A 17529-nucleotide genomic window follows, 5' to 3' on the forward strand; every position below is an offset into this window, starting at 1 on the left:
AAAGAAAAGAAAGAAAAGAAAGAAAGAAAGAAAGAAAAAGAAAGAAAGAAAGAAAGAAAAAGAAAGAAAGAAAGAAAGAAAGAGAAAGAAAGAAAGAGAAAGAAAAGAAAGAAAGAAAGAAAGAAAACCTCCAAAACACAGTGGCTTAAATCAAATAGAAGTCTATTTCTTTCTCAAGTAATAGCCCAAAGGATCATGACCCTGGGTTTGTGGGAAGGCTTTACTATTCTCAATACTTGGTTTGCTATGTTACTCTAGTCATTAACCTATTACAGCCAGTGGGAAAAACGATAAAGTTCAGGGCAAGTAACTGTGGAAATGAACCAAAATTCATGAAAATAATATAAGCTAGGGAAACATGAGGGAAGCTGTAGAGATAGTCGGTAGTGCTTTAGTTGTCTGTTCTTGCACAATAAATCACTCAAAAGATTAGTGACCTAAAATGACAGCAACTTGGTAGTTCTCATATTTGTGTGGGTTGATTGGGATCAACAAGTCAGGTCTTCTGCTTCTCTCACAGTGTAGTTGAGGCTACTCAAATGTGTGCTGGGAGCTAGCCCAGGGATATAGACATCCAGGGTGGTTACTCACTTCTCCCCTTCCTTGGGCCTCACCTTATTCTATAGCCTTCTTCACAGCATTGGTCATTGACTTCTAAGAAGCTAAAAGTGAAGGCTACCAGTCTTCTCAAAGCTTAGTCCCAGCACTGGAATGACATCATTTCCACTACCAACCATTGGTCAAATCAAGCAGGAGTCTAGCCCTTATTCAAGAAGGCACAAAATCTGTAGCTATCTCTGATCTACTTCAGGTAATTTGTGTACATGTTACCTTAAAATAGTTACATGTTGGATTGAAGACATAACTTTTTCATTCTTTATCCCATGAGTTAAAAATAAGTTGAGTAAGCCCTCTAATGTTTCATAATTATGCATGCATAATCACTAGTTAAAACTTCAATGCTCAACAGTTGCATAGAGCTACGATTACTATTAATTATATTGGATGTAAGTCCACATTTCAAGTAATTCTACTAATTGTTTAAAAATTGTCGTGCTGACTTGATCTGCTTAGGTCTTCATGATGTGACCTAATGACATGACTGATTAAGTCCAGGGAGTGAGCATCCTGCCTCTTTCCTGGTATTCACTTTTCCATGCACCATTAGTGTTATCTTTAATCTGAAGTCCACTTCAGGAAATATTTCTCAGCTGGTTACTCCTTTTTTATTAGTTTGGTGAAAAATGAATGCTACAAAACACAGGTCACTTATGTGGTCATATATGAATCAAAACTCACTGCAATATACTGAAAGCAGACCCACAGGGGGAGTGTTTCTGTCCTCCCGTCCCCACTGCATAGTCTCCACGCCTCCCTCAAGGCTCCTTGCCAATGTCCCTACCCACATGCCAAGAGCAGTAAGAGTCCCCTGGAATATTAAATATTTGTTAGGCATATTTTTTGTATTATTTTTGGACAAAATGAATGAAAATTAAAGTTTTAATATGGGCTTTGGTTACTTGGGTCTATACAATTCTCCAAAAACACTGAAGCTTATCTGTGCATTTAATTGTATGTAAATTATACCAGTAAATAAATCACACTTTGGGGATCACTGCAGTAAACAACAGGTAAAATTTTGTCTACATAATTGGAAGATTAAAGTGGCTTTTTAGCATGTTTACCTTACTTATTATAAATGGCTGGAATGTCAGAAGACTTAGGAGGCTATTGGAGTGGTACAAGCATGAGAGGACAAGGCTTTAGATGGGGAAGCAGAGTAGGACTACAGAAAAAACACCCCAGTACACAGGATGAGAGAATGGCAGTGACACAAGCAAGGAGGAGTCACATGGGTAACGCATGGGGAATCATAAGAGAGAAACTTGGGGATTTGAATCTGCATAGTCAGAAAAATGGTGGTTCTATCAGCAAAAATTTAGTTCCTGATTTTTATACTTGTTTCTATGTTTAAACAACAGGTATGGGCATTTTATATACCATAACTTGGTGGTTCTCAAGCTTTAGAGATTTCCCAGGGTACACATTTCTGATCTTGCTTTTCAGAGATTCTGACTCAGAAGATAGGGTAGGATCTTGGTCTTTCCCATGCAAGTAGACCAAGAACTATATTCTTAGAAGCACTGCCAAAAGAAAAAAAAAAAATGCATCAGGAAAATGACCCAGGAAAATTTTTGTAGTATTTCCCTAAATTGAGAAATTGGCTACTAATAGAGTGATTTTGGTTTTCTTGAGAGACAAGTATAAGAGAATTTGGGATTTCACTTTTTTGGGGGGATGGATTACAGAGTTTTTGGCACTATTTTGGAATAGAAAACAGAATTTATTATTCATCAGAAATAGCTTAAAAAGGAGATTATAAAGAGAATGGATTTAGACTTGAGATTTGGAAGATGTGGAAGTGGGACAAAGGGAGTTTAATGTTTTCAATTAGAATTATAAAAAATGCACAAAGAAAGTGTGACAGAGGGAAAAAATGATAAATTTAAAACTAACAGTGGAGAACAACAAGAAATTAGAGACAATATCCTATCATCAAACCTAGAAATAATTGATACAAGAAGAAATGTGCTTTTAAGACATAGATGAAAACATGGTTGAATTTATTGACAAAATTTTAGTTATAGGTGAATTGATTATCAAGGGGATGGGAATTTTAATACAATTAACTCCAAATTTAAAATCAAGACAAGAACCAAATGGAATAAACTCAGAACTTTAGAAATGGTATTGAGTTTTATAAGTTCTTTATATATTTTGGATACTAACCCTTTATTAGATATTTCATTTGCAAATATCTTCTCCCTTTCAGTAGGATGCCATTAGTTTGGTTTGGTTGATTATTTCCTTTGCTGTGTAGTAACTTTTTATTTTGATGTAGTCGCAACAGTTTATTTTTGCTTTTGTTTTCCTTACCTTAGCCAACATTATCTAGAAAAATGTTGCAATGGCTAATACCAGAGAAATTACTGCCTGTGTTCTCTTCAGGATTTTTATGATTTTAGGTGTCATATGTAGATCTTTAATCCATTTTGAATTTATTTTTGTGTAATGTGTTAGAAACTAGTCTAGTTTCATTCTTTTACATGTAGCTGTCCAGTTTTCCCAGCACCATTTATTGAAAAGACTGTCTCTTTCCCATTGCTTATTGTTGGCTCCTTTGTTGGAGATTAATTGACCATATAAATTATGGGTTTATTTCTGGGCTTTCTCTTCTGTTCTGTTGATCTGTGTGTCTATTTTTGTCCCAGTACCATACTGTTTTGTTACTATAGCTTTATGGTATATCTTGAAATCTGTGATTGTGATACCTCCAGCTTTGTTCTTTCTTAGGACTGGTTTGGCAATTCAAGGTCTTCTGTGATCCCATACAAATTTTAGTATTATTTGTTCTAGTTTTGTGAAAAATGTTGTTGGTGTTTTGATGTGGATTGCATGGAATCTGTAGATTGCTTTGGGTGACATGGACATTTTGACAATATTAATTTTTCCAATCCACAAGCATGGAATATCTTTCCATTTGTTTGTGTCCTTTTCATATCCTTTCATCAGTATTTTATAGTTTTTAGAGTACAGATATTTCACCTCTTTTGTTAAGGGTATCCCTAGGTATTTTATTATCTTTGATATGATTGTAAATTTTGGTTTGTTTGTTTGTTTGTTTTTAAATCTCTCTTTCTGCAACTTTGTTGTTTGTGTATAGAAACACTACTGTTTTTTTATTATTATTTTTATATCCTGCCATTTTACTGAATTCACTTATTACTTCTAGTAGTTTTTTGGCGGTCTTTAGGGTTCCCTATTTATATTATCATACCATCCACAAATAGTGACAGTTTAACTTCTCTACCAATATGGATGCCTCTTACTTCTTTTTCTTGTCTGATTGCTGTGACTAAGACTTCCAGTACTATACTGAATAAAAGTGATGAGAGTGGACATCCTTGTCTTGCTCCTGACCTTAAAGGGAAAGCTCTCAGTTTTTCACCATTGTCTATGATGTTAGTTGTGAGTTTTTCTTATATGGCCTTTATTATGTTGAGGTATGCTCCCTCTGACCCAATTTTGTTAATATTTTTTATCATGAATGTATATTAAATATTGTCAATTGCTTTTTCTGCAGCTATTGAGATGATATGATTTTTATCCTTCATTTTGTTGATATGTTGTATGATGTTGATTGATTTACAAATATTGAACCATCCTTGCAGTCTAGGAATAAATCCCACAAAGTTGTGATGAATGATCTTTTCAATGTATTGTATGTAACTTGCTAATATTTTCTTGAGGATTTTTGTATCTATGTTCACCAGAGATATCGGCCTGCAGTTTTCTTTTTTTGTGTGGTGTCTTTTGGTATCAGGGTAATACTGGCCTCATAGAATGTATTTGGAAGCTTTCCTTCCTCAAATATTTTAGGGATAGTTTGAGAAGAATAGGTATTAACTCTTGTTTAAATGTCTGATAGAATTAATTTGTGAATCTATCTGGTCCTGGAATTTTTATTTTTGGGGTCAATTTTTATTACTAATTCACTTTCATTGGTGAAATGATGGTTCAACATCTGCAAATCAATCAATGTGATACAGTACATTAATAAAAGAAAGAACAAGAATCATATGATCCTCTCAATAGATGCAGAAAAAGCATTTGACAAAGTACAGCATCCTTTCCTGATTAAAACTCTTCAGAGTGTAGGGATAGAGGGTACATACCTCAATATCATAAAAGCCATCTATGAAAAACCCACAGCGAATATCATTCTCAATGGGGAAAAACTGAGAGCTTTCCCCCTAAGGTCAGGAACACGGCAGGGATGTCCACTATCACCACTGCTATTCAACATAGTACTAGAAGTCCTAGCCACAGCAATCAGACAACAAAAAGAAATAAAAGGCATCTGAATCGGCAAAGAAGTCAAACTCTCACTCTTTGCAGATGATATGATACTTTATGTGGAAAACCCAAAAGACTCCACCCCAAAAATGCTAGAACTCATACAGGAATTCAGTCAAGTGGCAGGATATAAAATCAATGCACAGAAATCAGTGGCATTCCTATACACCAACAACAAGACAGAAGAAAGAGAAATTAAGGAGTTGGTCCCATTACAGTTGCACCCAAAACCATAAGATACCTAGGAATAAATCTAACCAAAGAGGCAAAGAATCTGTACTCAGAGAGAGAGTCTTAAGCAGACTCTGCACTGAGCATGGGGCTCAATCTCATGATCCTGAGATCACGACCTGAGCCAAAACCAAGAGTCAGACACTTAACCAACTGTACCACCCAGGCGCCCCTAATCCTTTGTATTTCTGTGGTGCTAATTACTACTTCTACTCTCTCATTTGATTATATTTATTTGGGTCCTTTCTCTTTATTTCTTGATGAATCTGGCTAAAGGTTTGTCAATTTTATTATTCTTTTCAAAGAACCAGCTCCTAGTTTCATTGATACTTTTTTTTCTAATTTTTTAGCTCCTACTTATTTATTGCTGCTCTGACGGTTATTATTTACTGTCTTCTACTCAATTTGGGCTTTGTTTGTTCTTTTTCTAGTTCCTTTAGGCGTAAGGTTAGATTGTTTATTTCAGTTTTTTTCTTGTTTCTCGAGGCAGGTCTGTATTGCCAAATACTTCCTCCGACAACTGTGTTCACTGTGTTCCAGAGATTTGGGACCATTGAGTCCTTGTTTTCATTTGCTTCCATGTATTTTTTTATTTCTTCTTTGACTGTTTCATTAGCCCGTTGGTAGTTTAGTATCATGTTGTTTAGTGTCCACATGTTCATGATTTTTCCAATTATTATGATTTATTTCTAGTTTCATAACATTGTGGTCAGGAAAGATGCATGGTATGATTTCAAGCTTCTTAAGTTTATTGAGGCTTGTTTAATTGTCTAATATGTGATCTGTTCTGGATAATGTTCCATGTGCACTTGAAAAGAATGTGTATCCTCTTGTTTGTGGAGGGAATGTTCTGTTTCTCTCTGTTATGTCAGTCTGCTCCAGTGTGTTACTCAAAAACATTTCCTTGTTGATTTTCCATCTGGATGATCTATCCATTGATGTAACTGGGTTGTTAGTGTTTCCTACTATTATTGCATTACCATCAATTTCTCTCTTAATGTCCATCGATATATGCTTTATGTATTTAGGTGCTCCAGTGTTGAATGTAGATATTTACAGTTGTATCTTCTTGTTGGATTGATCCCTTTATAATTAGGTAGTGTCCTTCCTTGTCTCTCATCACAGTTTTTGTTTTACAGTCTATTATGTCTGATTTAACTATTGCTACCCTTGCTTTATTTTTTTTCCACTTCACTTCCATTTCATGGTGAATGCTTCTTCATCTCTTCACTTTCTATCTGTATGTGTCTATTTCTGAGGCGAGTTTCTTGTAGGCAGCGTATAGATGGGTCTTGTTTTTATTTTGTTTTGTTTTTTGTTTTGTTTTTATCTATTCTATCACCCTGTGCCTTTTGTTTGGAGCACTTAGGCCATTTATATTTTGAGTAATTATTGATCAGTATGTGCTTATTGACATTTTTAAAATTTGTTTTCTGGGTTTTTGTAGTTCTTCTTTGTTCCTTTCTTCTTCTCTTGCTTTTTTTTTTTTTTTTTTTGTGATCAATGAGTATCTGTAGTGTTTCTTTAGCCTTCTTTCTCACTATTATTTATATGTTTGTCATTTTCATAAGGTTCATAGATAACATCCTAAGTAAATAGCAGTCCATATTAATTTAGTGGTCATTTAAGCACAAACACATTCTGAAAAGCAAAGAAAAAATAACAAAACAGAAAAAGAAGAAATATTTCTTTCCCCCCTTCTTTTTTTTACTCCCTTCTCCACTCTGTGTGTGTGTGTGTGTGTGTGTGTGTGTATTGTCATATTTAACATCTTTTTATTCATATTTTTCTTATGTCTAATTGTGGCCATTTCTTTTCCACTTAGAGAAGTGGCCTTAACATTTTGTGTTAGGCTGGTTTAGTGGTGATAAGTCCTTTACATTTTATTTGTCTGGGAAACTCTTTATCTCCCTTTCAAATCTGAATGATAACTTTGCTGGATAAAGTATTCTTGGTTGTAGGATTTTTTTTTTTCTTTCGGCATTTTGAATATATCATGCTACTCCTTTCTGGCATGCAGATTTTCTGCTGAAAAACCAGCTGATACATAACCAACGTTTATGTTTCTCTCTCATTGTTTTTAGGATTCTCTCTTTATCTTCTACCTTTGACTTTTTTTTTTTTTTTTTAAAGATTTTATTTATTTATTTGACAGAGAGAGAGATAGCGAGAGCAGGAACACAAGCAGGGGGAGTGGGAGAGGGAGAAGCAGGCTTCCCGCCAAGCAGGGAGCCCGATGTGGGACTCGATCCCAGGACCCTGGGATCATGACCTGAGCCGAAGGCAGACGCTTAACGACTGAGCCACCCAGGCGCCCTACCTTTGACATTTTAATTATTATGTGCTATGGTGTGGACCTCCTTGGGTTTATCTTGTTTGGAACTCTCTGTGTTTCTTGGATTGAATGTCTATTTCCCCTCCCTAGGTTAGGGAAGTTTTCAATTATAATTCAAATAAAGTTTTTAGGGGTGACTGGGTGGCTCAGTCATTAAGTTCTGCCTTCGGCTCAGGTCATGATCCCAGAGTCCTGGGATCAAGCCCCGCATTGGTCTCCCTGCTCCATGGGAAGCCTGCTTCTGCCTCTCCCCCTGCTTGTGCTCCCTCTCTTGCTGTGTCTCTCTCTGTCAAATAAATAAAATCTTTAAAAAAAATTTTCAAAAACAAAAACAAATAAAGTTTTTAAACCCTTCTCTGTTCTTTTTCTGAGACTCCTATAATGTGAATGTTTGTTCACTCAATGTCCAAGAGATCTCATAGTCTATCCTCATTTTTTAAAAATTCTTTTCTCTTTTTCCTGTTTTGCTTATGTGCTTTCCATTACCCTATCTTCCACATGGCTGATACTTTCTTCTGCGTCCTCTCATCTACTGTTGATTCCCTATAGTGTTGTTGTTGTTGTTTTTTATTTTACATGTTGTATTCTTCAACTCTGGTTCTTTTTAATATTAACTATCTTTATTGAAGGTCTCACTGAGTTCTTCCATTCTTTTCTGCAGCCCAGTGAGTATCTTTATGATCATTAATTTAAATTCTTAATCAGGCATTTTGTTTATCTCTGTTTTATTATTTATTTATTTATTTATTTATTTATTTATTTTTAGGCTTTTTTCTTGTTCTTTCTTTTGAAGCATATTATTCTGTCTCTCCATTTTGTTTGACTTTCTGTTGGTGTTTCTATGGATTGGGCAAAACGACTACTTGTCCTAAAGTTGAACAAATGGTCCTTTGTACATGTTCCCTTTGTAGTCTGTGAATGCTTGGTGAGTTTTGCTGGTTGGTTGGAGCTGTAGCTGTAAATGATAGTTATTCTTTTAAAACATGGCTTTTTAGAGAAAGAATAAAGGTAAAAAATAATAATAAAAGAAAAAGGAAAATAATAAATGAAGAGAAGAAAGAAAAAAAATGAGAAAAAGAAAAAAGAAAACAGAAGAGAAAAAATAAAAACAAACCAAGACAAGAAAAATTTTTAACAAGTAAAATAATAATAATAATAATAATAATAATAATAATAATAAATATTTTTCAAAGAGCAAACACAAAGCCACAGTTTGTTTTCTGTGCTCAGCACTATAAGGTGACTGGTATGGGTTTGTGGGCCCTGGGTTCCTTGAGATTGCTAGCTCACTGTTGAGCTGGACCCTGCTCCAGTCTGGGCTTTTATGGTTGGGTGGGGAGAGAATGTTCCCTCAGTTCTCTAGCACCCTTAAAGTGATGCTTTTGTTCCTGTGCCCCAGAGTGACTAAGTTGTGGGCCTGTGACACTGGGCTCCCTAAAGTCACAAGCTCACTGAGATGACTGGACCCACCTGCCATTGTATCTGGACTCTGCTCTGATCTAGGCTTAATTTAAGGTGGGGTGGGAATGTGAACCATGTCATTCTCCAGTCCCTTTGACCTGGAGAGCATTCAGTGGCTCCCCTGGTGCTTAAAGGAGTTCTAGTGTTGTCCCCTCTACATGCTAGTTGTTCTTTTAAACCACCACTTCGTTTCTGTGCCCAAGGACAGAGGGTTCTGTTCCCGGTCCCTCAGTACTCTCCCTCCCCATTGCAGTTCGAAGCATGGGGGTGGGGGATTCCCTTCCTTACCATGTCTCCATCTCTCTTGTTCTCTTGCTGTTCACTCTCTTTAGCTGTTCAGTAGCTGTTCAGTCAGCCCTCAGTTCTTCTTCAGGAGCAACTGTTCTTTTAATAGGTATAATTTAGTGTGTTCCATGAAGGAGGTGAGTTCAGGGTCTTCCTATGTCACCATCTTGAACTGGAACCAAGAAGCAACTTTTTCAGATGAATTAAGTATACTTTTGCTAAATGGAATGAATATCACATTTTCTAAATGAGAAAACTAAATTAATCTGTAGGGTCCTTAAACTTAGACATGCACTTCTGTTCTTGGAAGACATTTTTATACTTCAATAATAGCCTGGCTTTTGCAAAGTACTTAATATTCAGGGGTCACTTGAAGGTTTTCATTGAAAATCATCTGGAGATAAGTTGTATATCATAATTGCTTTTGTCTACCAAAGGAAGAGTTTCTTTCATCAGTAACATTTGACTGAGACTGATCATAAATTCCTATATATCCACAATATCAAAACTTGGAGGATAGCCGTAAATTTCCTTAAGTTTCTATGGCAATCCAGTTTTCTATGATAAGAATTGTTTCTAACACTGAGAATGATAGAATTAAGACACCACATACTTATTCATTTCATTTCTGGCAAAATACTTCCATAACCATCTTAGAATAACAACACTAACATGAACAATATTATTATCATAGACAGGGTTTTTTTTGTAATTTCTATTATTTTAGAGCTAGGTTACACTGTGAATGTGAAATCAAGGTACTATCTTTTAAAGTTATCTGAGATGGTCCTTTTCTGTTTGTGTTTATGTCACCAACTGAATAAACATTTAGATTATTTTATTTTATTTTTATTTTTTAACTGCCCTTATATTCAATGTTTTATATGATATGTAATATTTATATGACTCTAAAATAAAAAAAAGTGGTATAGTTAATTTAATCTAGCTTCATTGCCTATTCCCTCAACATTCTATCTCTCCCTCATATGTAACACTTTTTTAATGTTGTAGTTTATCATTTTATTAATATTCATATATACACATATGTATATGTATTTCTTTTTATTTGCATGTGTGTGTACTCCTCTTTCTTAAATGTTAGTAATACTAAATGTACTTTTCTCCAAGTTGTTTTTTCACTAAGCCTAACTGAAGTTAACTCTACAGTAATACAGTAATGAGTAAAGATACTTATCATTCATTTTTGTCATTTCAATTATTATCCACTTGAGAATGCATCAACATTTATTCAACCAGACCACTATTGAAGTATATTTAGGTGATTACTTATCTTTTATTATTAAAATGCAAAAATTCCTTGAAGTGGGATTTCTGGTCAAAAATAAATGCTAATATGATTTTCTTCAATTTTTAATTGTGGTAAAATAGACATAACATACAGTTTACCATCTTAACCATTTCTAAGTATACCGTTTAGTGATATTAAATTCATTCATAAGCTTGTGTGTCTATAACTCTTTTCATTTTATAAAATTGAAATTCTATACCCATCAAGCAATAATTCCCTAGTCTCCTCTTCTCCACAACCTCTAGAATATGTGATTCTACCTACTGTCTCTGTGATTGTAAGTACTTTATATAAGTAAAATCATGCAGTAATTTTCTTTTTTATGACTAGCTTATTTGATTTATCATACTGTCCTCAAGGTATGGCATATGTCAGCCTTTCACTATCAATTTATTTGTTTCTTGGAATCTAAAGTGAGTCTCTTGTAGACAGGATATAGTTGGATTATGTTTTTTTAATCCATTTGTCTATCTTTGAGTGGAGAGTTTAATTAATTTACATTTAAAGTCATTAGTGATAAGGAGGGACTTCTGTCATCTTGCTACTTGTTTTCCATATATCTTACAGCTTTCTCATCCCTCATTTCCTTCAGTACTATCTTCTTTTGTGTTTTGTTGATTTTTTTGTAGAGTTTAAATTCCTTTCTCATTTCCTTTTGTGTATATGCTGTAATTGTTTTCTTTGTTTTCATCATGGGAATTATATTTGAATCCTAAAGTCATAGCACTCTAACTTGAATTTATGCCAGTTTAACTTTAATAACATACGAAACTCTGTTCCTTTCCAGCTCAATCCTCACCCTTTTAAGTATAGCAAATTTACATGTTTATACATTATGTGCCTGAAAACATAAACTAATAATTCTCCTAAATTTCTTAGTGTCTGAAGTTATGTAGAAACCACAAAGTGGAGTTATAGACTTTTATTACTATAATACTAGCTTTTATAATTGCCCATATATTTACTTTCCTGAGATCTTTACTCCCCACTCTGCTTCAGGTTATAGCCTACTGTCCTCACTGGTCTAGTGGTAATGGACTCCCTCAGCATTCATCTGGGAATGCCTTAATATTTCTGCCACTTTAGATGGACAGTTTTGCCAGATATAGGATTCTTTTTTGACATTTTGCTTTCCTTTAGCACTTTGAATATATAGGGACACTGTCTTCTGGCCTCCAAGGTTTCTGATAGCAAAAAGGCTGATAATCTTAATGAGCATCCTTTGTATGCAATGAGTCACTTCTCTCTAGCTACTTTCCAGATTCTCTCCTTGTCTTTGTCTTTTGAGTTAGATTATGAAGTGTCTTGGTGTGTCTTTAAATCCATCTTACATGAATTTTATTGAGCTTTTTGGATCTCTATCTCTATCTCTCATCAAACTTTGGCAATTTTAAGATATTTTTTTAAAAACATTCTCTCTGCCCCTTTCTGTCTTTTCTCCTTTTGAGACTCCCACAATGTGTATGTTGGTCTTAATAGTACCCTACAGGTCAGTTAGGCACAGTTCCCTTTTGTTTAATCTTTTTTTTTTTCTTTTCTGTTACTCAGACTCAATAATTTCTATTGCCCTATCTTCAGTTTATTGATTCCTTCTGCCTGCTCAATCTGTCTTTGAATCTTTCTAGTAAACTTTTCATTTCAGTATTGTCATTTTTAGCTCCAGAATTTCTTATAGTTTCTTTTTAGATTTTCTGTATCTTTATTAATATTTCCATTTTGGTCATATATTAGTTTCTTGACTTTGTCTATACCTATTTTTAGTGCCTTAAGCATCTTTAATACAGTTGTTTTAACATCTTTGTCTAGTAGGTCATCAATCAGGTGTTTTTGAGGTGCAATTTCTGTTGATTTGGTCTCTTTTTTTTCCTTTGAATGGGCCATATCTTTCTGTTTTTATGTACACTCTATGTTGTTGTTGTTGAAAATTGAACATTTGATTCTAATAATGTTACTCTGGAAATCGGAATTTTTTACTTTCCCAGGGTTTACTGGCTTTTGTTTCTATTTTTGTTGATTGATTGATTTATTTATTTTTTTTTTACAGTTCTATTCTGTCTCTGTGCTGAGGACTAGTCTGAAGTATAAATACTTAAGATCTCCTCAAGTAATTTCTGAGCCTATGCTTTCCCCTGGGTATGCATGGTGACTTTCTAATTTCCCCTCATGTACAGTTGCTTTTGGATGTCCTACTCTTTAATGCTGGGCTTCTAGGGGGGGGGGGGGGAAGAGAGAGAGAAAAATGAAGGGGGTAAAAACGATGCTGGCCCTTCAGATCTCCTGGAAATTAATTCAGCCTAGGTGGAGAAGCTTACAACAATGGGAACAATGGGTGTGTGTGTGTGTGTGTGTGTGTGTGTGTGTGTGTGTGTGTGACAACAATAGTCACCTGCGCCTCTGTGATGAGAAACAGCAATCACCTGTGAGAGCACAGATGTCTGCTATTTGAAGGACATGGTCCTTTTTGCCGAACCTTGCTCCCAAACTGTGTATAAGATTCTCCAGGAACATGGGCCCAGCTCCCTGCCAAGTGGCAGAGGGTTGGGAGATAGGTAGCGGCTACTGTGCTTAGAGCTATAATTGGTAGAAATTAATTGTATTTTACTGTTCAGACCTGACTCTGAAATTTGGAAGATTTCAGTAGACTCCAGAGTTTTGAAAGAGTTACATCAGAAAGATTTTGCCAATTGTTGTCTACATGAAGAGATAGATTCCTAATGCTTCCTACTTTGCCATCTTTTTAGAATTCCCCAATACTCACATCATTTTCATGGACTATGCCAAATTTTCCATCATAGGTTTTATAACACTCTTTTAATAATACCAGAAATGTCTGAAAGTGTATGTTTTCTCACGGGCTCACAATAGAGTATGGTGTCCACTTTGGGCCATTACTAATCTAACAAATAGGAAATGGAATCTCAGTTTAATATCAAATTTAATTTGAATTTTTCTTCTTGTGAATAAAGGTGAGCATCTTTGTACTTGGTCAAGAGTCATTTCTCTCTCTTTCAATGAACTCTTTTCATTCTGTAGCCCAATCTTTTTTAATGTATTGCTGATCTTTTTCTTTCCTAATTTGTAAATCTACATATGTTAGGGATATGAACATTTTGTGTCTGTTAATTGCAAATATTTTCCCTAGTTTGTCACTTGTGGTTTTACTTTGTTTATTGTGTCTTGCCATGCTATTTTGTAATGTCATCAAATTTATCTCTCTATTCCCTTATTGCTTCTTCATTTTGAGCCATAGTTAGGAGAGAGATGCCCACTCTCACATTACAGTAGAATTCATCCATGTTTTCATCTATTACTAGCACTTGTATTGTTTCATTGTTTATTATATATGAATATACTCTCCATTTGGGATTTACTCTAGTATAAAAAATGGATGCAATTCTATCATTTCCAATATGGCTGTTCTATTTGATAAATGCTAGTATTCAAAAATCCATTTACCCTACTGTTTTGAGATGACTACTTTATCATATGCTAAATTGCCATGTGCAATTTTGACCATTTCTGGATTTTCAAGTCTATTTTACTGGCAAACTTTTTTATTTCCCCTCATATAATACCCCAGCAGAGTTTCTCTTCTTGTCTCAGTGTTGAAGCAAAGGAAGAATAGAAATTAATCCAGTTTTGGTTATGTCTGACTCTGGCAACCTCGATTTGAATGCAAGCTCTGTCTTACATTGTCTCTTTGGTCTTGGACAAATTATTAAATATCTTGAAGTTGCCAAGTCCTTCTCTGTAAAATGGGAATTATTTACAGACTTATTGATGATTATTTGCATTTAGTACACTGTAGGCTTTAATAATTGGAAGCCACAGTTATTTCATTCTTATGGCTATTGTTGTGCCAAATGCATACATATACTCTATAGTTATACGATTTGACTTCTACTTATTCTTCACTTTGAGAAAAAGAATGTCACATCATACACAGGAAGATAATGCAACTGAAGGAAACTTCTGCAGGAAGAAATGTATTTCAACTCACTAAAATGCCTATGCTTAAAAAATATCCTCTCTAGGCATTAACAGTATCGTCAGTATAGTTTTATTTAATATGATTGATATAATTAGCTGGATTCTTGCCTTAAGAAAAATATTTGCCCAGCTGGAACAGAATATGTTCATTTTAATTTTCAAGCAGCTTGATATTTGGTACAAATTACTAGTCTTTGTTTATTACAAGTTACGGTAGAAGACCATGCAGGCTATAATTAAGATTTATGCACCATTAAAACACAATTTTATACTTCAAAATTTGCTATCCCTACACATAATATCTCTTTACATGTGATGAAGTTTCAAATTAATTAACGAGCTCTCCTAATAAAAGATATTTGGAAAATCACTGAAATAAAAAATACTCTCCATCTTCTTACTCATAAGCGAATTAATTGTATACCACATTTGTGTCTCCTTTCCCTAGACTGCATAAATTTTGAAAGTTAATTTAGTAATGAAATTGTGATTCTGTTCCTCAGTTAATGAAGGGAAATAGATATAGCACACACACATATTACGTATTGTTCTCAATTATGTGCTAAAATCTCAATGTCTTTCAGGGACTCCTGAGGATTACCCACGATTTTTCCATATGCATCCTAGGACTGCAGAACTTAGTCTCCTGGAGCCAGTAAACAGAGACTTTCACCAGAAATTTGATTTGGTTATTAAGGTAAATTAAACTAATTTCTTATTTGTTTGTGTTTATAAACTGCTAATCAAAGAAACTTGTAGTGGCTATTGTAGGCACTTTTATGTTACAAAAATTAAAATTAATCTGACAGCAATGTTTAAAAAAGTGAAGTGCAGCTATTTTAATACATTGTGTTGCCTTTCTTTAAGATAACTGTTTATATTATGACATGATTCAAATACTGAGTATTTTTATATGTAATAAATGCCCTGGCCAAATGTATATAATGCTACATAATATAACATTGTTACATTTTCTAACATTTATTTTTTTTCTTGCTAAAAGGTATCAGTTCTTGACCACAAAAGCTGCTCATGAATATATTTAAATGTGCATGGATTTATATATTTTTATTTTAATATCATACTATGTTTTAAAATATTGTTTGTCTTTCTAACATAAAAAGAAAAGATCTTACCTGTCCAGAAATTCTTTCAATATATGTCTCATTATTTTCTTTCTTTTGAAAAATGATCCTAGACTGGAAAAATTATCAAAACTAGGGGAATCCATTTGGTATTACAATTACAGTTAAATAATATCTACTGCACTGTAATAAAATCATTTAAGAGGTACTGTGGAAACCAGGATGATCTGTCAATTAATTCTGATAGACTTTGCTGGGCAGGTAAGATTTGAGCTAGATAGTGAGGAATAATGGCAATATATGGACAGAGACGAGGGTGGTAGAAGGGCACTCTAAGTAATAGGACAGACCTGAGCAAGGACAGGGAGTAAGTCTGGTGTGTATTATGACTTTCTCATAGCTACACAGATAGAACCATAGCTATAGAAATGTAGCCTGAGGGTATTTTTTTTTTTTATTTATTTAAAAGTGTTAAAGGAAGAGGAAGTAAGATAAGGAAGTTTACTGAGCATGTCCAAGTTACTTAAGTACATTTTTCATTGAATTAGAGCCATAATCTTGGTAGGAAACTCACTGATACAAACGTGGGAAAGTAAAGCTCAGACAGGGTAAGGGACTGACTATTTCAGAATTACCTCCCTGAGACACGGCAGCACTGAGATTCAAACTTAGGTTTATCTAAGTGAGAGCCATACTCTTTTCACTTCACCAAGATGCAGTTGCTTAGAAATCGTTGTCTGGTTTAACTCTCTGTTGGTACAACTACAAACAATAATGCACAGACATACATTTAATTTTAGCTCAAATTAGGACATATTTTGTGAGCACCAATCCTGTTATATACATTACCAGATCCTGAGATTATTCGGTAGTCCCTTGTCCTTGAAGAACTTGTAGTGTCTAAGGGCAAAGAGTCCTACATGCTGATAAATCAAATATGTCACATCAGCTGCTAATAGGAAGACAACTAAAAAGTGCTGGAAAAGTACAGAATTGGGACATATAAATTAATCTGGGGACTCCAGGAAGATGTTCTGGAGATTACCGCACGCTAAATATTGCTGTGTCAGGAGGTTTTGGCCAATGAATAGAAGTGGGAACTATGTTTGAAGAGCAGAAGTAAAAACTAGGAGGTGCGTTGCAGCAGGCTATGAACAGTTAATGGTGAAACAAGGTATAGGGCCAGACCAGGAGGAGAGCCTTATGTGAAATTGCTTTTTCCTTCGATTTTATTCAGTAGGGGTTTGGGAGTCATTCAACAAAGACAGACTCCTTTTACCATTTGTATAAAACGGCCATGCACGAGATTTATCTTCTTGCGCTGACTATTTCAATTATCATGGAACTATATAAAACTCAAAAATATGTATCCATTGTCTACCGTTGATCTCTGTGTAGCCCTGTGGTGCTGCTCTCTGTGGGAGCTAAGAAAACTGACAAAGCACTGTTACCAAACTGCCTCATTTCAACCCTGAAATCAGTTATTTTCCTTTATTATCTAAGTTAGTTGTCCTGGTGTACCCAGGTACAATGAAACTCAGCCCATCAATTATAGAAACAAAAATCAATTAGAACAGGCCATAGATAATTTTTTTATGTTTTAATAACACTTTATATTATTAATGGAAGTTTTTACAGACATTATTAGATTCAAATTACTGTGTTTTGTGTGCAGTCAAGGGGATAATAAGCAAAGGTATCAATCTATAAGAATAATAGTGTGTCACCAGCTTGAATAATAGCTGGATATTGAGCCTTTGTATCAGGATCTGTTGAGGTGCTATAGTCTGGCAGCTCTCTTAGTGAGTCTTTCAACTTCTTCCCTTTTTCTTATTTCAATAATGCTTCATTTTTCATTGGTCATAAAAGTTTTTATTGGATTTGATCCCAATTTCTGTTTCGGGAGCTAAGAAAAA

General features: G+C 34.6%; 1 protein-coding gene across 4 annotated transcripts in view; it reads left to right on the top strand.

Annotated features, from left to right (window-relative positions):
* LOC116625425 (protocadherin-15-like) overlaps positions 1–17529 on the top strand; it is a 1687848-nt gene that overhangs the window by 1314664 nt on the left and 355655 nt on the right. For all 4 annotated transcript variants that reach the window (XM_032393940.1, XM_032393941.1, XM_032393942.1 and 1 more), the window contains one exon: positions 15113–15225. In XM_032393940.1, the coding sequence (XP_032249831.1) occupies positions 15113–15225 (113 nt within the window). The remainder of the gene's footprint in view (positions 1–15112; positions 15226–17529) is intronic.

Source organism: Phoca vitulina, unplaced genomic scaffold (genome assembly GCF_004348235.1).
Source record: "Phoca vitulina isolate PV1807 unplaced genomic scaffold, GSC_HSeal_1.0 scaffold78, whole genome shotgun sequence".
Classification (NCBI taxonomy): Eukaryota; Metazoa; Chordata; class Mammalia; order Carnivora; family Phocidae; genus Phoca; species Phoca vitulina.